This window comes from Anthonomus grandis, chromosome 7, assembly GCF_022605725.1.
Source record: "Anthonomus grandis grandis chromosome 7, icAntGran1.3, whole genome shotgun sequence".
NCBI lineage: Eukaryota > Metazoa > Arthropoda > Insecta > Coleoptera > Curculionidae > Anthonomus > Anthonomus grandis.
The window spans coordinates 30615895-30639856 of NC_065552.1; the positions used below are offsets into that span (position 1 = coordinate 30615895).

Here is a 23962-nt window from a genome sequence, read left to right on the forward strand (position 1 = left end):
GCTATAATTCCCTTAGTTTTTCTCGAAACTCATTATAACCCGGTGTTTTCGTGTTGTAGGTGATGGGAACAAGCCGCTGGTATAGTTAGTTCAAATTCGAAAAAAATCAATTTTTGGTGAAAAATTCGATACGGGGGGTATACCCTGAAAATGAAAAATCTCAAACTTTGGAGGTCCATATCTCGGGTTCTATGGGCCCTATCGGGAAAATTCCAACAGTTTTAACTTAGTTTCGTCCTTCTGAATCCAACGAGACCATCCGCAAGGTCGTAGCTCCCATACTGGCTGAGATCTCGCATTTTTGTGGCCCATTTTTGGGCTCAAAAACGGGGTCGAAAATTGACTTTTTTCCGAATTATCAAAGTGCTATAATTCCACTTGTTCTGGTTGAATTCCGTTATAACCCGGTGTTTTCGTAATGTAGGTGATGGGAATAAGCCGCTAATAGGGGTTTCTATAGCTATTTTCGGGTTTAAAGAAAATCGATTTTTCGCATTTTCAAAGTGCTATAATTCCCTTAGTTTTTCTCGAAACTCATTATAACCCGGTGTTTTCGTGTTGTAGGTGATGGGAACAAGCCGCTGGTATAGTTAGTTCAAATTCGAAAAAAATCGATTTTTGGTGAAAAATTCGATACGGGGGGGTATACCCTGAAAATGAAAAATCTCAAACTTTGGAGGTCCATATCTCGGGTTCTATGGGCCCTATTGGGAAAATTCCAACGGTTTTGACTTAGTTTCGTCCTTCTGAATCCAACGCGACCATCCGCAAGGTCGTAGCTCCCATACTAGCTGAGATCTCGCATTTTTGTGGCCTATTTTTGGGCTCAAAAACGGGGTCGAAAATTGACTTTTTTCCGAATTTTCAAAGTGCTATAATTCCACTTGTTCTCGTCGAATTCCGTTATAACCCGGTGTTTTCGTAATGTAGGTGATGGGAATAAGCCGCTGATAGGGGTTTCTATAGCTATTTTCGGGTTTAAAGAAAATCGATTTTTCGCATTTTCAAAGTGCTATAATTCCCTTAGTTTTTCTCGAAACTCATTATAACCCGGTGTTTTCGTGTTGTAGGTGATGGGAACAAGCCGCTGGTATAGTTAGTTCAAATTCGAAAAAAATCAATTTTTGGTGAAAAATTCGATACGGGGGGGTATACCCTGAAAATGAAAAATCTCAAACTTTGGAGGTCCATATCTCGGGTTCTATGGGCCCTATCGGGAAAATTCCAACAGTTTTAACTTAGTTTCGTCCTTCTGAATCCAACGAGACCATCCGCAAGGTCGTAGCTCCCATACTAGCTGAGATCTCGCATTTTTGTGGCCCATTTTTGGGCTCAAAAACGGGGTCGAAAATTGACTTTTTTCCGAATTATCAAAGTGCTATAATTCCACTTGTTCTGGTTGAATTCCGTTATAACCCGGTGTTTTCGTAATGTAGGTGATGGGAATAAGCCGCTAATAGGGGTTTCTATAGCTATTTTCGGGTTTAAAGAAAATCGATTTTTCGCATTTTCAAAGTGCTATAATTCCCTTAGTTTTTCTCGAAACTCATTATAACCCGGTGTTTTCGTGTTGTAGGTGATGGGAACAAGCCGCTGGTATAGTTAGTTCAAATTCGAAAAAAATCAATTTTTGGTGAAAAATTCGATACGGGGGGGTATACCCTGAAAATGAAAAATCTCAAACTTTGGAGGTCCATATCTCGGGTTCTATGGGCCCTATCGGGAAAATTCCAACAGTTTTAACTTAGTTTCGTCCTTCTGAATCCAACGAGACCATCCGCAAGGTCGTAGCTCCCATACTAGCTGAGATCTCGCATTTTTGTGGCCCATTTTTGGGCTCAAAAACGGGGTCGAAAATTGACTTTTTTCCGAATTATCAAAGTGCTATAATTCCAGTTGTTCTGGTTGAATTCCGTTATAACCCGGTGTTTTCGTAATGTAGGTGATGGGAATAAGCCGCTAATAGGGGTTTCTATAGCTATTTTCGGGTTTAAAGAAAATCGATTTTTCGCATTTTCAAAGTGCTATAATTCCCTTAGTTTTTCTCGAAACTCATTATAACCCGGTGTTTTCGTGTTGTAGGTGATGGGAACAAGCCGCTGGTATAGTTAGTTCAAATTCGAAAAAAATCGATTTTTGGTGAAAAATTCGATACGGGGGGGTATACCCTGAAAATGAAAAATCTCAAACTTTGTAGGTCCATATTTCGGGTTCTATGGGCCCTATTGGGAAAATTCCAACGGTTTTGACTTAGTTTCGTCCTTCTGAATCCAACGCGACCATCCGCAAGGTCGTAGCTCCCATACTAGCTGAGATCTCGCATTTTTGTGGCCTATTTTTGGGCTCAAAAACGGGGTCGAAAATTGACTTTTTTCCGAATTTTCAAAGTGCTATAATTCCACTTGTTCTCGTCGAATTCCGTTATAACCCGGTGTTTTCGTAATGTAGGTGATGGGAATAAGCCGCTGATAGGGGTTTCTATAGCTATTTTCGGGTTTAAAGAAAATCGATTTTTCGCATTTTCAAAGTGCTATAATTCCCTTAGTTTTTCTCGAAACTCATTATAACCCGGTGTTTTCGTGTTGTAGGTGATGGGAACAAGCCGCTGGTATAGTTAGTTCAAATTCGAAAAAAATCAATTTTTGGTGAAAAATTCGATACGGGGGGGTATACCCTGAAAATGAAAAATCTCAAACTTTGGAGGTCCATATCTCGGGTTCTATAGGCCCTATCGGGAAAATTCCAACGGTTTTGACTTAGTTTCGTCCTTCTGAATCCAACGAGACCATCCGCAAGGTCGTAGCTCCCATACTAGCTGAGATCTCGCATTTTTGTGGCCCATTTTTGGGCTCAAAAACGGGGTCGAAAATTGACTTTTTTCCGAATTTTCAAAGTGCTATAATTTCACTTGTTCTGGTCGAATTCCGTTATAACCCGGTGTTTTCGTAATGTAAGTGATGGGAATAAGCCGCTAATAGGGGTTTCTATAGCTATTTTCGGGTTTAAAGAAAATCGATTTTTCGCATTTTCAAAGTGCTATAATTCCCTTAGTTTTTCTCGAAACTCATTATAACCCGGTGTTTTCGTGTTGTAGGTGATGGGAACAAGCCGCTGGTATAGTTAGTTCAAATTCGAAAAAAATCAATTTTTGGTGAAAAATTCGATACGGGGGGGTATACCCTGAAAATGAAAAATCTCAAACTTTGGAGGTCCATATCTCGGGTTCTATGGGCCCTATTAGGAAAATTCCAACGGTTTTGACTTAGTTTCGTCCTTCTGAATCCAACGCGACCATCCGCAAGGTCGTAGCTCCCATACTAGCTGAGATCTCGCATTTTTGTGGCCTATTTTTGGGCTCAAAAACGGGGTCGAAAATTGACTTTTTTCCGAATTTTCAAAGTGCTATAATTCCACTTGTTCTCGTCGAATTCCGTTATAACCCGGTGTTTTCGTAATGTAGGTGATGGGAATAAGCCGCTGATAGGGGTTTCTATAGCTATTTTCGGGTTTAAAGAAAATCGATTTTTCGCATTTTCAAAGTGCTATAATTCCCTTAGTTTTTCTCGAAACTCATTATAACCCGGTGTTTTCGTGTTGTAGGTGATGGGAACAAGCCGCTGGTATAGTTAGTTCAAATTCGAAAAAAATCAATTTTTGGTGAAAAATTCGATACGGGGGGGTATACCCTGAAAATGAAAAATCTCAAACTTTGGAGGTCCATATCTCGGGTTCTATGGGCCCTATTGGGAAAATTCCAACGGTTTTGACTTAGTTTCGTCCTTCTGAATCCAACGCGACCATCCGCAAGGTCGTAGCTCCCATACTAGCTGAGATCTCGCATTTTTGTGGCCCATTTTTGGGCTCAAAAACGGGGTCGAAAATTGACTTTTTTCCGAATTTTCAAAGTGCTATAATTCCACTTGTTCTGGTTGAATTCCGTTATAACCCGGTATTTTTGTAATATAGGTGATGGGAATAAGCCGCTAATAGGGGTTTCTATAGCTATTTTCGGGTTTAAAGAAAATCGATTTTTCGCATTTTCAAAGTGCTATAATTCCCTTAGTTTTTCTCGAAACTCATTATAACCCGGTGTTTTCGTGTTGTAGGTGATGGGAACAAGCCGCTGGTATAATTAGTTCAAATTCGAAAAAAATCAATTTTTGGTGAAAAATTCGATACGGGGGGGTATACCCTGAAAATGAAAAATCTCAAACTTTGGAGGTCCATATCTTGGGTTCTATGGGCCCTATCGGGAAAATTCCAACGGTTTTGACTTAGTTTCGTCCTTCTGAATCCAACGAGACCATCCGCAAGGTCGTAGCTTCCATACTAGCTGAGATCTCGCATTTTTGTGGCCTATTTTTGGGCTCAAAAACGGGGTCGAAAATTGACTTTTTTCCGAATTTTCAAAGTGCTATAATTCCACTTGTTCTCGTCGAATTCCGTTATAACCCGGTGTTTTCGTAATGTAGGTGATGGGAATTAGCCGCTAATAGGGGTTTCTATAGCTATTTTCGGGTTTAAAGAAAATCGATTTTTCGCATTTTCAAAGTGCTATAATTCCCTTAGTTTTCCTCGAAACTCATTATAACCCGGTGTTTTCGTGTTGTAGGTGATGGGAACAAGCCGCTGGTATAGTTAGTTCAAATTCGAAAAAAATCAATTTTTGGTGAAAAATTCGATACGGGGGGGTATACCCTGAAAATGAAAAATCTCAAACTTTGGAGGTCCATATCTCGGGTTCTATGGGCCCTATCGGGAAAATTCCAACGGTTTTGACTTAGTTTCGTCCTTCTGAATCCAACGAGACCATCCGCAAGGTCGTAGCTCCCATACTAGCTGAGATCTCGCTTTTTGGTGGCCCATTTTGGGCTCAAAAACGGGGTCGAAAATTGACTTTTTTCCGAATTATCAAAGTGCTATAATTCCACTTGTTCTGGTTGAATTCCGTTATAACCCGGTGTTTTCGTAATGTAGGTGATGGGAATAAGCCGCTAATAGGGGTTTCTATAGCTATTTTCGGGTTTAAAGAAAATCGATTTTTCGCATTTTCAAAGTGCTATAATTCCCTTAGTTTTTCTCGAAACTCATTATAACCCGGTGTTTTCGTGTTGTAGGTGATGGGAACAAGCCGCTGGTATAGTTAGTTCAAATTCGAAAAAAATCAATTTTTGGTGAAAAATTCGATACGGGGGGGTATACCCTGAAAATGAAAAATCTCAAACTTTGGAGGTCCATATCTCGGGTTCTATGGGCCCTATCGGGAAAATTCCAACGGTTTTAACTTAGTTTCGTTCTTCTGAATCCAACGAGACCATCCGCAAGGTCGTAGCTCCCATACTAGCTGAGATCTCGCATTTTTGTGGCCCATTTTTGGGCTCAAAAACGGGGTCGAAAATTGACTTTTTTCCGAATTATCAAAGTGCTATAATTCCACTTGTTCTGGTTGAATTCCGTTATAACCCGGTGTTTTCGTAATGTAGGTGATGGGAATAAGCCGCTAATAGGGGTTTCTATAGCTATTTTCGGGTTTAAAGAAAATCGATTTTTCGCATTTTCAAAGTGCTATTCCCTTAGTTTTTCTCGAAACTCATTATAACCCGGTTTTTTCGTGTTGTAGGTGATGGGAACAAGCCGCTGGTATAGTTAGTTCAAATTCGAAAAAAATCAATTTTTGGTGAAAAATTCGATACGGGGGGGTATACCCTGAAAATGAAAAATCTCAAAGTTTGGAGGTCTATATCTCGGGTTCTATGGGCCCTATTGGGAAAATTCCAACGGTTTTGACTTAGTTTCGTCCTTCTGAATCCAACGCGACCATCCGCAAGGTCGTAGCTCCCATACTAGCTGAGATCTCGCATTTTTGTGGCCTATTTTTGGGTTCAAAAACGGGGTCGAAAATTGACTTTTTTCCGAATTTTCAAAGTGCTATAATTCCACTTGTACTCGTCGAATTCCGTTATAACCCGGTGTTTTCGTAATGTAGGTGATGGGAATAAGCCGCTGATAGGGGTTTCTATAGCTATTTTCGGGTTTAAAGAAAATCGATTTTTCGCATTTTCAAAGTGCTATAATTCCCTTAGTTTTTCTCGAAACTCATTATAACCCGGTGTTTTCGTGTTGTAGGTGATGGAAACAAGCCGCTGGTATAGTTAGTTCAAATTCGAAAAAAATCAATTTTTGGTGAAAAATTCGATACGGGGGGGTATACTCTGAAAATGAAAAATCTCAAACTTTGGAGGTCCATATCTCGGCTTCTATGGGCCCTATTGGGAAAATTCCAACGGTTTTGATTTAGTTTCGTCCTTCTGAATCCAACGAGACCATCCGCAAGGTCGTAGCTCCCATACTAGCTGAGATCTCGCATTTTTGTGGCCTATTTTTGGGCTCAAAAACGGGGTCGAAAATTGACTTTTTTCCGAATTTTCAAAGTGCTATAATTCCACTTGTTCTCGTCGAATTCCGTTATAACCCGGTGTTTTCGTAATGTAGGTGATGGGAATAAGCCGCTAATAGGGGTTTCTATAGCTATTTTCGGGTTTAAAGAAAATCGATTTTTCGCATTTTCAAAGTGCTATAATTCCCTTAGTTTTTCTCGAAACTCATTATAACCCGGTGTTTTCGTGTTGTAGGTAATGGGAACAAGCCGCTGGTATAGTTAGTTCAAATTCGAAAAAAATCAATTTTTGGTGAAAAATTCGATACGGGGGGGTATACCCTGAAAATGAAAAATCTCAAACTTTGGAGGTCCATATCTCGGCTTCTATGGGCCCTATTGGGAAAATTCCAACGGTTTTGATTTAGTTTCGTCCTTCTGAATCCAACGCGACCATCCGCAAGGTCGTAGCTCCCATACTAGCTGAGATCTCGCATTTTTGTGGCCCATTTTTGGGCTCAAAAACGGGGTCGAAAATTGACTTTTTTCCGAATTTTCAAAGTGCTATAATTTCACTTGTTCTGGTCGAATTCCGTTATAACCCGGTGTTTTCGTAATGTAGGCGATGGGAACAAGCCGCTGGTATAGTTAGTTCAAATTCGAAAAAAATCAATTTTTGGTGAAAAATTCGATACGGGGGGGTATACTCTGAAAATGAAAAATCTCAAACTTTGGAGGTCCATATCTCGGGTTCTATGAGCCCTATCGGGAAAATTCCAACGGTTTTGACTTAGTTCCGTCCTTCTGAATCCAACGAGACCAACCGCAAGGTCGTAGCTCCCATACTAGCTGAGATCTCGCATTTTTGTGGCCCATTTTTGGGCTCAAAAACGGGGTCGAAAATTGACTTTTTTCCGAATTTTCAAAGTGCAATAATTCCACTTATTCAGGTCGAATTCCGTTATAACCCGGTGTTTTCGTAATGTAGGTGATGGGAATAAGCCGCTGATAGGGGTTTCTATAGCTATTTTCGGGTTTAAAGAAAATCGATTTTTCGCATTTTCAAAGTGCTATAATTCCCTTAGTTTTTCTCGAAACTCATTATAACCCGGTGTTTTCGTGTTGTAGGTGATGGGAACAAGCCGCTGGTATAGTTAGTTCAAATTCGAAAAAAATCAATTTTTGGTGAAAAATTCGATACGGGGGGGTATACCCTGAAAATGAAAAATCTCAAACTTTGGAAGTCCATATCTCGGGTTCTATGGGCCCTATCGGGAAAATTCCAACGGTTTTGACTTAGTTTCGTCCTTCTGAATACAACGAGACGATCCGCAAGGTCGTAGCTCCCATACTAGCTGAGATCTCGCATTTTTGTGGCCCATTTTTGGGCTCAAAAACGGGGTCGAAAATTGACTTTTTTCCGAATTTTCAAAGTGCTATAATTCCACTTGTTCTGGTTGAATTCCGTTATAACCCGGTATTTTTGTAATATAGGTGATGGGAATAAGCCGCTAATAGGGGTTTCTATAGCTATTTTCGGGTTTAAAGAAAATCGATTTTTCGCATTTTCAAAGTGCTATAATTCCCTTAGTTTTTCTCGAAACTCATTATAACCCGGTGTTTTCGTGTTGTAGGTGATGGGAACAAGCCGCTGGTATAATTAGTTCAAATTCGAAAAAAATCAATTTTTGGTGAAAAATTCGATACGGGGGGGTATACCCTGAAAATGAAAAATCTCAAACTTTGGAGGTCCATATCTCGGGTTCTATGGGCCCTATCGGGAAAATTCCAACGGTTTTGACTTAGTTTCGTCCTTCTGAATCCAACGAGACCATCCGCAAGGTCGTAGCTCCCATACTAGCTGAGATCTCGCATTTTTGTGGCCCATTTTTGGGCTCAAAAACGGGGTCGAAAATTGACTTTTTTCCGAATTTTCAAAGTGCTATAATTCCACTTGTTCTCGTCGAATTCCGTTATAACCCGGTGTTTTCGTAATGTAGGTGATGGGAATAAGCCGCTGATAGGGGTTTCTATAGCTATTTTCGGGTTTAAAGAAAATCGATTTTTCGCATTTTCAAAGTGCTATAATTCCCTTAGTTTTTCTCGAAACTCATTATAACCCGGTGTTTTCGTGTTGTAGGTGATGGGAACAAGCCGCTGGTATAGTTAGTTCAAATTCGAAAAAAATCAATTTTTGGTGAAAAATTCGATACGGGGGGGTATACCCTGAAAATGAAAAATCTCAAACTTTGGAGGTCCATATCTCGGGTTCTATGGGCCCTATTGGGAAAATTCCAACGGTTTTGACTTAGTTTCGTCCTTCTGAATCCAACGCGACCATCCGCAAGGTCGTAGCTCCCATACTAGCTGAGATCTCGCATTTCTGTGGCCTATTTTTGGGCTCAAAAACGGGGTCGAAAATTGACTTTTTTCCGAATTTTCAAAGTGCTATAATTCTACTTGTTCTCGTCGAATTCCGTTATAACCCGGTGTTTTCGTAATGTAGGTGATGGGAATAAGCCGCTGATAGGGGTTTCTATAGCTATTTTCGGGTTTAAAGAAAATCGATTTTTCGCATTTTCAAAGTGCTATAATTCCCTTAGTTTTTCTCGAAACTCATTATAACCCGGTGTTTTCGTGTTGTAGGTGATGGGAACAAGCCGCTGGTATAGTTAGTTCAAATTCGAAAAAAATCAATTTTTGGTGAAAAATTCGATACGGGGGGGTATACCCTGAAAATGAAAAATCTCAAACTTTGGAGGTCCATATCTCGGGTTCTATGGGCCCTATTGGGAAAATTCCAACGGTTTTGACTTAGTTCCGTCCTTCTGAATCCAACGAGACCAACCGCAAGGTCGTAGCTCCCATACTAGCTGAGATCTCGCATTTTTGTGGCCCATTTTTGGGCTCAAAAACGGGGTCGAAAATTGACTTTTTTCCGAATTTTCAAAGTGCAATAATTCCACTTATTCAGGTCGAATTCCGTTATAACCCGGTGTTTTCGTAATGTAGGTGATGGGAATAAGCCGCTGATAGGGGTTTCTATAGCTATTTTCGGGTTTAAAGAAAATCGATTTTTCGCATTTTCAAAGTGCTATAATTCCCTTAGTTTTTCTCGAAACTCATTATAACCCGGTGTTTTCGTGTTGTAGGTGATGGGAACAAGCCGCTGGTATAGTTAGTTCAAATTCGAAAAAAATCAATTTTTGGTGAAAAATTCGATACGGGGGGGTATACCCTGAAAATGAAAAATCTCAAACTTTGGAAGTCCATATCTCGGGTTCTATGGGCCCTATCGGGAAAATTCCAACGGTTTTGACTTAGTTTCGTCCTTCTGAATACAACGAGACGATCCGCAAGGTCGTAGCTCCCATACTAGCTGAGATCTCGCATTTTTGTGGCCCATTTTTGGGCTCAAAAACGGGGTCGAAAATTGACTTTTTTCCGAATTTTCAAAGTGCTATAATTCCACTTGTTCTGGTTGAATTCCGTTATAACCCGGTATTTTTGTAATATAGGTGATGGGAATAAGCCGCTAATAGGGGTTTCTATAGCTATTTTCGGGTTTAAAGAAAATCGATTTTTCGCATTTTCAAAGTGCTATAATTCCCTTAGTTTTTCTCGAAACTCATTATAACCCGGTGTTTTCGTGTTGTAGGTGATGGGAACAAGCCGCTGGTATAATTAGTTCAAATTCGAAAAAAATCAATTTTTGGTGAAAAATTCGATACGGGGGGGTATACCCTGAAAATGAAAAATCTCAAACTTTGGAGGTCCATATCTCGGGTTCTATGGGCCCTATCGGGAAAATTCCAACGGTTTTGACTTAGTTTCGTCCTTCTGAATCCAACGAGACCATCCGCAAGGTCGTAGCTCCCATACTAGCTGAGATCTCGCATTTTTGTGGCCCATTTTTGGGCTCAAAAACGGGGTCGAAAATTGACTTTTTTCCGAATTTTCAAAGTGCTATAATTCCACTTGTTCTCGTCGAATTCCGTTATAACCCGGTGTTTTCGTAATGTAGGTGATGGGAATAAGCCGCTGATAGGGGTTTCTATAGCTATTTTCGGGTTTAAAGAAAATCGATTTTTCGCATTTTCAAAGTGCTATAATTCCCTTAGTTTTTCTCGAAACTCATTATAACCCGGTGTTTTCGTGTTGTAGGTGATGGGAACAAGCCGCTGGTATAGTTAGTTCAAATTCGAAAAAAATCAATTTTTGGTGAAAAATTCGATACGGGGGGGTATACCCTGAAAATGAAAAATCTCAAACTTTGGAGGTCCATATCTCGGGTTCTATGGGCCCTATTGGGAAAATTCCAACGGTTTTGACTTAGTTTCGTCCTTCTGAATCCAACGCGACCATCCGCAAGGTCGTAGCTCCCATACTAGCTGAGATCTCGCATTTCTGTGGCCTATTTTTGGGCTCAAAAACGGGGTCGAAAATTGACTTTTTTCCGAATTTTCAAAGTGCTATAATTCTACTTGTTCTCGTCGAATTCCGTTATAACCCGGTGTTTTCGTAATGTAGGTGATGGGAATAAGCCGCGGGTAGGGGTTTCTATAGCTATTTTCGGGTTTAAAGAAAATCGATTTTTCGCATTTTCAAAGTGCTATAATTCCCTTAGTTTTTCTCGAAACTCATTATAACCCGGTGTTTTCGTGTTGTAGGTGATGGGAACAAGCCGCTGGTATAGTTAGTTCAAATTCGAAAAAAATCAATTTTTGGTGAAAAATTCGATACGGGGGGGTATACCCTGAAAATGAAAAATCTCAAACTTTGGAGGTCCATATCTCGGGTTCTATGGGCCCTATCGGGAAAATTCCAACGGTTTTGACTTAGTTTCGTCCTTCTGAATCCAACGAGACCATCCGCAAGGTCGTAGCTCCCATACTAGCTGAGATCTCGCATTTTTGTGGCCCATTTTTGGGCTCAAAAACGGGGTCGAAAATTGACTTTTTTCCGAATTTTCAAAGTGCTATAATTCCACTTGTTCTGGTTGAATTCCGTTATAACCCGGTATTTTTGTAATATAGGTGATGGGAATAAGCCGCTAATAGGGGTTTCTATAGCTATTTTCGGGTTTAAAGAAAATCGATTTTTCGCATTTTCAAAGTGCTATAATTCCCTTAGTTTTTCTCGAAACTCATTATAACCCGGTGTTTTCGTGTTGTAGGTGATGGGAACAAGCCGCTGGTATAATTAGTTCAAATTCGAAAAAAATCAATTTTTGGTGAAAAATTCGATACGGGGGGGTATACCCTGAAAATGAAAAATCTCAAACTTTGGAGGTCCATATCTCGGGTTCTATGGGCCCTATCGGGAAAATTCCAACGGTTTTGACTTAGTTTCGTCCTTCTGAATCCAACGAGACTATCCGCAAGGTCGTAGCTCCCATACTAGCTGAGATCTCGCATTTTTGTGGCCCATTTTTGGGCTCAAAAACGGGGTCGAAAATTGACTTTTTTCCGAATTTTCAAAGTGCTATAATTCCACTTGTTCTGGTTGAATTCCGTTATAACCCGGTATTTTTGTAATATAGGTGATGGGAATAAGCCGCTAATAGGGGTTTCTATAGCTATTTTCGGGTTTAAAGAAAATCGATTTTTCGCATTTTCAAAGTGCTATAATTCCCTTAGTTTTTCTCGAAACTCATTATAACCCGGTGTTTTCGTGTTGTAGGTGATGGGAACAAGCCGTTGGTATAATTAGTTCAAATTCGAAAAAAATCAATTTTTGGTGAAAAATTCGATACGGGGGGGTATACCCTGAAAATGAAAAATCTCAAACTTTGGAGGTCCATATCTCGGCTTCTATGGGCCGTATCGGGATAATTCCAACGGTTTTGACTTAGTTTCGGCCTTCTGAATCCAACGAGACCATCCGCAAGGTCGTAGCTCCCATACTAGCTGAGATCTCGCATTTTTGTGGCCCATTTTTGGGCTCAAAAACGGGGTCAACATCTGACTTTTTTCCGAATTTTTAAAGTGCTATAATTCCACTTGTTCTCGTCGAATTCCGTTATAACCCGGTGTTTTCGTAATGTAGGTGATGGGAATAAGCCGCTGATAGGGGTTTCTATAGCTATTTTCGGGTTTAAAGAAAATCGATTTTTCGCATTTTCAAAGTGCTATAATTCCCTTAGTTTTTCTCGAAACTCATTATAACCCGGTGTTTTCATGTTGTAGGTGATGGGAACAAGCCGCTGGTATAGTTAGTTCAAATTCGAAAAAAAATTGGGAAAATTCCAACGGTTTTGTCTTAGTTTTGTTCTTCTGAATTTAACGAGACCATCCGCAAGGTCATAGCTTTTACCGTAGCCGAGATATGACATTTTTGATGCCCATTTTTAGCCTCAGAAACGAGGTCGAAAAAATACTCGATTTTTTAGTTCTGCTCGGATTCCCTTATAACCCGGTATTTTCGTGATCTACTTGATGAGAACAATCCGGTGGTATAGTTAGCTTGAACTGGAAAAAAAAATTCTGAAAAAAGTCGATACGGGGGGTATACCCGAAAAAATGATAAAACCCAACCTTTGAAGGCCGATATCTCGACTCCTATGGGTACTAGCATGAAAATTCCAACGGTTTTCTCTTAGTTTCATGAAAGGGCACTGTCGTGAAAGTGTTTTGCTCAGATGGCCTAAATAAAATGCTGAGTCTTACCCCTATTTCAACATGAAACTGAATGATTTATCCCGTTAATGGGAATGCAGAACGGCTGCCTATGTAAACTCAAAACATCCTGTTCCGTTAGAAAATTAGCCATGCTTCCGGAGTCTAGAAGAATTTGAACCCTCTGAAGATTGACAAGAATATCTTAAATATCTATTTCAACGGTGGATAATAAATCTGTAGATGTATTCAAGAGGTTGTGCAAGTGTTGCATTGGTGTTGAAGTTATTTCTGCCTGTTTATGATTATTTTCATTGGGAACTGTACTAGAAAGTTATCCAGTCGGTGGTATTAGCCATTGAAGGAGAAGAATTATTGGGAGACTTATTTGTGGCTAAGTGAGGAGTAATGTGATGCACATAATCACAAATTTGACACCTTAATGAACAGTTGTTTGTAAAATGACATAACTTAACAATATTAGTATGAGTTATAATTCACATATTTAAATCTGTATTACCCGCGGTTTTATGGAACCTTCATTCCAAAATTACTATTCATTTAGACAAATTTCATTAAGTATATTTAAAACTAAATTATACTACTAATATTGTATACTTCAAATAAATATGATTTCCCGTTTATTACATGACAGGACAAAATTGGAATATTTCATTAAAAAATGATTAGCCATTTTATTTGAAATTTTTAAAAGCTTCCCTAAAAATGCAATTTAATTTCAAAATTAAGAAAGATATTAAATATATATTACAATGGCAGTTTATTTTCATATTTTAGGGTGATAAAGGAGACAAAGGCGAAAGAGGGTTAACGACAACGATCGCGGGCGACGTTAAGTTCCCTACTGGCATTATCGAAGGACCACCAGGACCCCCAGGACCTCCAGGTAGTACAAATTACTTAATTTTCCAAGTCTACCAAATTAGCTACTTCGCTTGACATAATTCGCATTGCCCTATGTTCTGTGTGTGCGAAATAAGTATTATGATTTATCAGTGGTTTATTAGGTGAAAAAGGCGACCCCGGTCCACTGGGGCCCCCAGGAGCCCCCGGCGATAAGGGAGCCCGAGGCAAGAGGGGTAAACGGGTAACGTAATTACATTTTGTATCTGCTGCGATGATTTTATAGCGTACAGGGTGGCTTATCGAAATACGTTATTTTAATATAATAATTTTTAAACTGAAAATATTCAAGCAGATAAAATTTTAGTATTAATCTATAGAATATTTAAAAGTTAATCTAAATATGAATTCTCTTTTGATAACGTAATTTCATTCACAAAGCTACTCAAAACTATATTCCCATGTGATTATTTAAAGTGGCAATTCTACTTCATAATCTAATATATTCCTATAATTATAGTAAATTGCAGTGAACCATTTCATTTCATTCAAGTGTTACAAAAGGAAACTAAATATTGTTTGAAATGCCCCAGAAACTGCATAAAATCAGGAAGCTACTAAAGTATGAAGTTTTATAGAGCATGTTTAAGGATGTTTTCTGCAGATAATGAAAAAGTCAATATATCATAATATTTAATAGACCCTCAAGTAAATTTTGTTATCCCGATTTCATAATACGTCCGTAGGCCTTCATTCATATTTCATTCTGATGAATAATAGGATAATTCCTGCGAATAGGTTATACCAGTGAGGCTAAACAAATTATGAAAATAAGAAGTATTCTCTTTTTCATTCATCAACATTGTAGCTTGGTCTTATTACCAACCTTTTTATCTTTCCAGGGTTTACTCTCAATAACTCCAGGTTCTATGGGTTAAATTCTTCAAAAATTTACTTCATTACTCTCAGTAGCTGTCGACACCAAATTACTACTCTATTATTTATGCTAAATAGCTGATTTGTCTTCATTTTTATTTATTGATCTCTTAGTGTTTTGTTTTTTTTTATTTAGTAAATTACAAAAAACGGAATTTATTTACTTTTATACTCTGTCAAGTAAGAACGTACCAAACACGTAACAGCTGTCGGTAAAGGCGATTATTAGTAAATTCAGTCTAAACTAATAGAGGGAATTATTGATACAATATTAATTAGGTATATATTAGTCGACATCATAATGTGTCAAACAGTTGATTAAAGAAATCCGGAAAATTTAATGAGTATGCGGATAATCTTGTCGAAAGCATGCTACGTCGATATCGAGCGATAATTGTTGCTGATAGTGTTTGAAAAACATTCTGCAGTAATTGCATCGTTTCAACTATGTAGAAATAATTTATGTACAAACATATTTATAAATCAATTTCTCTGTACTAGCTGGCACGTTCTTACTTGACAGAGTATTATGGTAATCGTTACTTAAAAGTCTATTTTTGCATTACAAATTTTTTTTCTGCATTTTATAAATGAGCATGTACAGCATTCTTGCGTTGTACCAACATGTCACTATTACTTTAAATTTCTGCTCAGAGTTGCGTCTTTAAATCTCCACAAAATTAAAGACCTTTCCTCTAAATTTATGGAGATATTGCTCTCCATAAGCGTTTGTGAATATGCTTCGTACCTGATAACAAAGAAAAAGAGGGCTAACTAAGGAGCCAAAAGTTCCTTTAGGTAGATTAAATGATATTTTTACTTGTTACTAGAAAAAACTGGTAGGCTTTAAGTATTTTAGGTACAAAGCTAGAATAATTTTCACAAAAAAATTTGAATCAACTAGCATTATACAGGGTTACTCCCGCATAAAATTCATATTTCTTTTATTTTTAGCAAAACGGTGAAACACAAGAGATACTTTTATAAGCAAGGTGAAATTGAACCCTAAAAACTTAAATAGAACAATGGTTTGAGTGATATGAACCATATGAAAGGATAATAAATCCCCTTTTTAATGCCGCATTTTTTCGTAAATATTAAAACTACTAAATAGTATTTGCTATAAAGGTTTATATTATTTGAACCATAAACCAGAAAGATCCAATATGACCTTGACACTAGTTTTTTATTACGAGGTATTTTAAAGTGAACATAAAATACGCATACCTGATCTGTCCAGTTTTTTCAAATTTCTAAGTAACATCACTGTAGCATTATCAAAGTTTACTGAATAAAATACACAAAAAAACAGTTGCTGGCAACGAGCAAAGCTAACGTAATTTATTTCCATAATTTTTTAAGATGCATTTTATGCATAAAAGACGTTTTTTTAATTAACGATTACACCCAAACGGTAATGTGTTTTTATACCATAATATCCTGTGCCAAAATTCAGTTCAATATTTTAAACCGTATTTGAAAAATTTATTAAAAACGAAAAAAAAAATAAAACTTTAACACCCTGTATCTTAAAAACTAATTATTTTAGGACCCATGTTTATATGAACTTTTTGACTTAAAATTGGTCCAGGAATGTCCCTTTTAAATTATGACATACTTTTAAGTAACACCCTGTATATCCGTTGAGCGAGTCAATCTCGAGCTGTATGCAATGGGCCATAGGAGCTCCGTCAGGACCAACCTTAATTCTTGAGAGTATTTCGTGAGGCTCTCCTTCTCCATCAACAGCTCGTCCCTGGAGGCCTTCAGTACCCTCGCCATGTTCTCCCTATATCTCAACAGGTTCTCCATCTTGCTTATTTGATGGTCTTGTTTCTCCACGAGCATCTTCTGCTCACTATCGATAGACTACCTCATCAGGAGAGTTTGCCGCGACCTTCCTCGATCATCCGCTGCAACTCCTCGGTTAGACACTTGACGTTCTGCTCCTCCAGAGTTTCCTGGCGCACCTTTAGCTGCTTTATTTCCGCCCCTCCGTCGATTTTTCCGTTAGTTTTGCCTCGTTCTCCTCCAATAACATTTTGTATTTGCTAATGCACTCCTGCTGCTTGGACAGTCGCTTGTCGGTCTCTGTCGGGCAGTTTTTCTCCCTTTGTTGCTGCTCTTCTTCCTTACGGTAGACCCTCTCCTTCTCCATTTTGCGGATTTTGTCCTCCAGCTCGTGGATTTTCAGGTCTTTGCTCATGTTGTCGATGTACTGGTCCTCCTCGGTGGTAGTGAAGGCGCTTTGTTCGTCCCAGCAGATGCTGCTGGAGATTTTCTACATGTCCAGTTTATTGTCCTCGCTCATACGGGCCAAGTAGGCTTCGAAGGCTGCGTACTTTTGTACTGCCTCGTCCCGTTCAGTTATTACGTTTTACAGTTGGATTTTTATGGAAACCAGTTTATTGGAGAGGGTGTCGATTTCGTTTTACATCTGGATTTTTGTGGTGTTTTTTCTGATTCTATGGTTTTAGAGTGGATTCGTATTGTCTGTGTTGGTGTGGTCTTGTCGGTGTTGAGGGTTTGCAGCATGGTATCTTGGCGCTTCAGCATCCTGCTCAGCTCGTCCTTCTCTTTGCTCCATTGATTTTTTTATGTCGGTTTTGGTCTTTGAGGTGTCGGAGTTTCTTTTGGAGCTCTTGGTTGGCCGCGTCGGTTTCTCTTTTAGCGTTTTCCAGCTCGGTGGCTTTTATATTTTGCGAGTTTGAATGGTTTCGGGACTTTATATCCCCGGTGGCTTTCCGCTCGCTTTCTTTGAGGAAGTTGACCAAACCGGTTAGCTCCCCCATAGACTTGTCGTAACTGATCCTACAGTCGTCTAATTTTTTTTTGTAATTCCCGAATAATATGAGCCAATTCGTAAGCATTTGCACTTCGGTTTTTAGGGATTCGATGCGTCCGGAGACTTCTGAGAGGTCCACTTTCGATTTGGTGATGCTTTCTAGGAGGTCCACGATAAGAGCTCGTCTGGTCAGTAGCTTCTAGCAAACGTCGATGAGGGTCTTAGGGATGTCTTCTAGGGAGGATTTCATGCCGGCCACCACTTGCGGGGACAGACTTTCGTCCCCTCCGTAACTATTGAGTCTATTATTGTAGTCATGATAGGAGAACAGTTTCATGTCGTCCAACTGCACGGTTTTGTGGTGCTTCTCGAGCTGTTTCTTGATCTGCAACAGGTTCTGGTAAAAATTCAACACCGGTTTTTGCTTTTCCAGTAATTGAAAATGCTTGACCTGCATCAATATAATTGGTATGATGGTACATAAAAATTTAATTACCTATATACTTAAACGCACTTAACAAAAAAAATAGATCATTTAAATCAATATTCCCTTCTTAAATTATCCTATTGTTGCTATTTTGTTTTTCTATATTGTCTCATAATCCTGATGAGATCAACAAGGTCGCAACATGGTTTATTAAAATCTGTTTACAGTTCGAATTTGGTTACGCATTTATTTACAAGTGTTCAATCAATATGCTAAATAACCTACTGTTGTTGTATTTGATTTAATAAAATCCCGCAGATCTTGAGGTCGGTCTTTTGTCGGTAAATTTCGTCTTGAATTATCAAGAGAACGACATTTTTTAAATAGAAACGTGACTGGCCTGTTTTTATTTTTACTAGTCATATATGTTTGTTTTTTCCTTCGAATAATCGCTAGGATTTTTTTAATAATTTTTTCTCACATTACTTTATTAACTTCAATCAAGCCCACAAGATCACACGAGTATTGAGGGTCATTGCAAATGTTAATAACTATGGAGTTAAAAACATGAAAAGGTAAATGTTCATAACAGATATACACCATAATAAATTTGTCAGTGTTTTAAAGCCACCCTGTATTCAACATTTTTTATACAAGCTTATGAAATGCTAATTGAGCATCAACCATATCTTTTGCCTGTTCTTTTACCTCTCTTCCTCTGGTTCCTCTTATTTCTATGCTTCTCACTTTTGCTTTAAAATGAATTGGAACAAATACTGCAACATTTGAACACGCGGGTAATGAACTATCATGATGAGAATTTTGGTTGCATGTATGTATGTGCAAGGGATACATTCAAACCTTAAGGAAGTTTTTATTATACAGGGATATTTTTTTGAATAAACAAGAACTGTATTAAGAAGATCCTCTCCAATTGAACCAGTAATACGCAAATAATTTTTTAAATCAATTATGTTTTTTTTTTAATTTCTAAACGTTACAAAAATTAGACCGGATAAAGGGTGGAAATAGGTACAGAATTATTTAATTATTTGCTCCAGTATTGGTTCACAAAGCCTTCAAGAGTTTTTATTTTATGTGGTGACAAAACATGCCACACATTGGTTAAAATTCACAAATGAAAAAAAATTACTGGTAAGTATTTATTTATTTATTTAATTATGTATTATACACCATTTACACTGCACTTTTTAGCAATAATTTACACAGCAAAAGCACATTTAATCCATTAATTTCTGGATGCAGATTTTAAAGGTAAAACATCTATAGAGTTTAAACAACATTTTGTAATTGCCCTCGACATTTATTCGTTCCTTTATTCAGAACCTATTAAGATATATCTCTTACTTGGCACACCTCTATTTGCCCTCTCAACACAGATCTTTCGGAATATCTTAAAACAAAAGGGCAAAAGGGCTGTTCTTAAGCCTAATTGCTGATCCGTCTTTATTTAACTTGGCCCTTCGATTTTGCAATTAAATTAAGTGGGATACAGGGAAAAGGCAGCAAAATTGTTTTACATATAGATTAAAAGGAGCCAGTTTTGTGTTAAAGGAATGTCAAGGATATTTTGAGGGTCTTTTAAAAGCTATTGACCCTAAACTGGGTTGCAAAGTTTTTAATGGATTTTTGATATTTAATAAAAATAAGCTAAAGAGTTACTTTATTAGGGATTATATTAACTTTTCTTTAGAGGTAATATAATTAAACGGTAAGAAAAAAAATTGAAATTAAAGGCCACATTTTATTTTAGACATTTTTTAACATTTTTTAACATTGTAGAAAAATATTTCAAAGTCAAAGTCAAAAAATGTCTTATTGTTCAGGAACAAAAATATATGTAAGAACACAAAGTCACGGTCTCATCAAATCCATATAATTTTTTAAAAGCTACACGTGTTTCGCTCCTATCGGAGCATCATCAGGCCTAGACCTCACATTACAACTGATTGCTTTTAAAAAATTATATGGATTTGATGAGACCGTGATTTTGTGTTCTTACCTTTGTTTTGTTTTCGTTTGGTCTCTTAGAGAAAAATGGATGATACGTTTCTATTACAAAAATATGTGATAAAGTCTGATACCTAACAAAATTTGCACTAAATCAAAATCAAAATAGACTAAAGTGTAAAGATTGTTGTACGTAATTATCCTTGTATCAATATGAGTAAGGCTGTCGTGGTAGTATTTTGTGACCTATTTTTTGATTATTTGTGTTGCTGCTGTGGAATCTTTATTTTTGTAGATTTAAAAGAATAGTAAATGGTTTAGTTCTTATTTGCGTTTACGTAGGTAAATAATGTCTTTTAACAGGTATCTTCACAGGAGAGAGAAGATAACTAGATACCTTTGCTTTTATGGTATTTATTTATGTGGGTGGCAGAATATAAGCATATATACAGGGTGGCTATTTGAGAACGAAACAGAGCCTATTTTGGATCCCTCAGAACATTTGCGAAAAAATCCTAGGACCCGTCAATTTTTGATTCAAGGGGGAAACATTTTTTTGCTAGTTTCGCCTCCCTGAGGGCAAAGCCCTAGCGGGGGTGACGAGGACCCCCAAAATTTTAAATGGAACGGGGGGTCGAGTGATATCTTATTTTGATGGTATTTTTATGTGGATTGACCCTAAAGTTTTAAATCGTTACTATTTGCCTAGTCGATACAGGGACTAATAAAAGTTACAAAAACATGTCAGACACCCTGTATAGAAAATATGCATAATCATTTTACGCGGCGCTTTATAATCCCATATATCAAGCTTTAAAAGAATATAACAAATTGCCTACAGAAATTAAAACAATTATAAAATTTCCTAAATTCAAAAAAGTGTTACATCGTTATTTGGTTAAAAATAAATAAATGGGGAATATTAATATGTTAAGGGTTGTATATATATTTGAAGTTTTTAACATGTTAGGATTTACAGATTATCACTGTTGTTTAATTTAAGCCTATTTCCTTGTTACCAATGAGTATTAAAGGAATCTTATTATTTTATAATATATTGTATGTACCTTATAAAGAAATAAGTATTTTCCAAAAGACATAATAAACACACTGATAACTAAAATATTTTTTCATGTAGAACCACCCTTTAAATTATTCGAAAGTTATTTCCGAACACCCTGCTTTTAAGAATTCTATATGAAGGAGTTTTTTGCAAGGTCAATGCAAATAGAGGAAAAAATTAGTCTTGTTCTCGAAATATTTACCAAAAATGCATTTATGTATATTATGTCTCCAATCGGTTAATACATTTAAATGCTTGATAAAATTATGGCTCTGCAATCAAAATTAGGTCTGACAATGTTTAGTTTTAAGATAACATGTCGTCTGACACTTTATTGAACAAAAAATACATATTTTTTAAACTTCGAGTTTTTTATTGTATTTCAGTACAACTTCTGTTTTTATTTTGAGAATTTTACAGTAGTTTTCTTTTTTCTCCGTTGTAGGATAAAGATAATACGTAATTTTGCCCATAGAAGAAAAAAAAATACTTCGAAATTCCAGTAGAATAAAACATGATATTTTTCACGTTGTTTAATATTTTTATGATATTTTTCAGGTCCCAAAGGTGATTCGGGTCCCATAGGAATTGCTGGACTAGCTGGAGTACCGGGAGAGCCTGGACCACAAGGACCGCCAGGATTACCAGTAAGTTAAGCAATCTGAAGCAAATATTCATTCCGTAGTATCAACATTTCAATGTCAATGCTATATTATTAACATTTCAAAGACATCATCCAGAAAGACTAATCTATTGATTTAATAGGTTTAGAAAAAACAGAAACTTAATTTAGTTTATGGCGATGTTTCGATTATTTTTAGTCATCCTTAAGGCACTAAAATAGAAAATAGTTTTTTTTTGTCGATAAAAAACATACACATAACAACATCTGTTCCTTTAATTATTTTTTCAATGTCTTTTATAGAACTGATAATATACTTAGAGGTATTAGGAATAGACAATATAAGGAATCAAGATTTTGAATAATATAATATGTGATACATGAAAAGGGCAGCAAAGCATAATAAAATCAATATGGATATAAACCATCAGAGCCAGTTGCCTCTAACTTTATTAAATAAATATTGTGCACCCTGAAACTCGGTTACAACTTTAAATTGGAGTGACTCATTGATTTTTGCTTTTTGTATCGTGATAATACTCATCTAGTTTATAATTTGTATTTCAGTTCAGTATAAAGTAAATAAAATATTTAATGTATATTTAACGAATATCAGAAACTAACTTTGGAATATGTATTGGGCTTTTAGAGTCATACACACTGACCTTTTTTATATCCGGTCATTTTTTAAAAAATATTTTCAACAGAGAATTTAGAAAATCTTATAGTTCCAGTCAAAAGCACTTTGCTTGCTTATTTGGACAATGTCTTATTTTTTTACGGATAATGTACCAGAGCGAAATATATTATCAGTTATCCATTCTTATTTTAGTGAGATATTAAATCTTGTTAAATCTGTCAGCTAAATTTGTAAACCTAAGATCCTCCGATAATTCAAAATCTAGATAAATTGATAAACTAAATATGATTGAAATGAGCAATAAAAATGTATTTTAGTTATATTAATCATCAAACATTGTTGCTTTATTTACTTGGTAATTAAAAATAATCTATATTATAATTTATTTGAGTAATAAATAGAACATTTGGCTTATATTAATAACAATTAAATTCAATGGAAAAATAAAATGCTTCAGTAATGAAATCATCAACATAAACTCAAATTGGTTTCAATCGTTTTATTTTTTTGGTCCCCTTCTATTAACAAACATGTTTTTTTTTACATTTTTCATTGGGTCACAAAGATGACCGTCAAAAAAGGTATATTTAGTTAGCAAGACCCTTTTAGATAGACTTTACCCTTAGACCCTTAAGATTTTTATTGTTTTTCATTTTATGTTACCCCTGACGTTTATTATTATTGACGAAGTAGAGAAAATAAAATATTTTATTCAAATTAATTTATATCATATTCTTCTTAGGGTTTGGTGGGTCCAAAGGGTGAAAAAGGTGAATATGGTGACATCGGTCCACCAGGTCTCATGGGTCCTCCAGGACTCCCCGGACCGCCAGGCTATCCGGGACAAAAAGGCGAAAAGGGTGAAAAAGGAGAATCGGTAAGAGCGATATTTTAAATTTCTGTTTATTTCAGTTTAAAACTAGAGGCATTTTCATAAAGTAATTTCAAGCCATAAATCTTGTTTTTGTTACGTTATCCTCGCTGCCCCACTAATTTGCACACCGTTTCGCAATAAATCAGAGTTAAACTATGACTTGCAAATAATATATAATTTATATGCGCTACATTATATTTATATATGGCATTTTCTCTGTTGCAGAAATACAAGAAGTTGAGGCGACGACAGGTAAATATTAAATTTATTATGTATTAATCCGTCTCTTCTCGTTTCCTATGCAATATGTGATAGATGTTAACGTACGAGTTTTTTTTAAGTATTTGTACATACTTGATCTATTATAACAGGTTTTAAGGTTTGTTTTATAGAGCTGGTGTGTACAGAATGACCAAATTATTTGAGAGTGACCATTGGGCTTTTCTTTGAAAAATTTTGAATATTTCTAAATGTTACCAAAACAATAATAATTTTCTGACAGTACTTATAACCCTTTTCATGAAGGTTTTATTCACGAAATAGGTGTTTGGTAACTTTTTAGTAAAGAAACTCATAAAAGCAAACGGATTTTTGTACAAATGCGAATTATCCTCAAATCTCCATTCATCCATTTTCGACGTTTTTCTTGCTACGCTGAATAATATCTACTACTTCAAAGATAAAATAAGGAAGCTTGCTTCTGCGCAGTCAAAAATTGGTTTTTATTCAACGAAATAATTATCATTGTAAAGGACTTTTACAAATAACATCGCCTTGAGCAACAATT

General features: G+C 36.7%; 1 protein-coding gene across 4 annotated transcripts in view; it reads left to right on the forward strand.

Moving 5' to 3' along the window:
• The window catches only part of LOC126738858 (collagen alpha chain CG42342-like), a 328471-nt gene that overhangs the window by 262426 nt on the left and 42083 nt on the right, over positions 1–23962 (forward strand). For 2 of the 4 annotated variants that reach the window (XM_050444324.1, XM_050444321.1), the window contains 4 exons: positions 13792–13900; positions 21598–21686; positions 23044–23178; positions 23401–23426. In XM_050444324.1, coding sequence (XP_050300281.1) covers positions 13792–13900; positions 21598–21686; positions 23044–23178; positions 23401–23426 — 359 coding nt within the window. Of the gene's footprint in view, positions 1–13791; positions 13901–14021; positions 14102–21597; positions 21687–23043; positions 23179–23400; positions 23428–23962 lie in introns of all 4 variants that reach the window. The other 2 variants (XM_050444323.1, XM_050444322.1) reach the window with 2 other exon arrangements.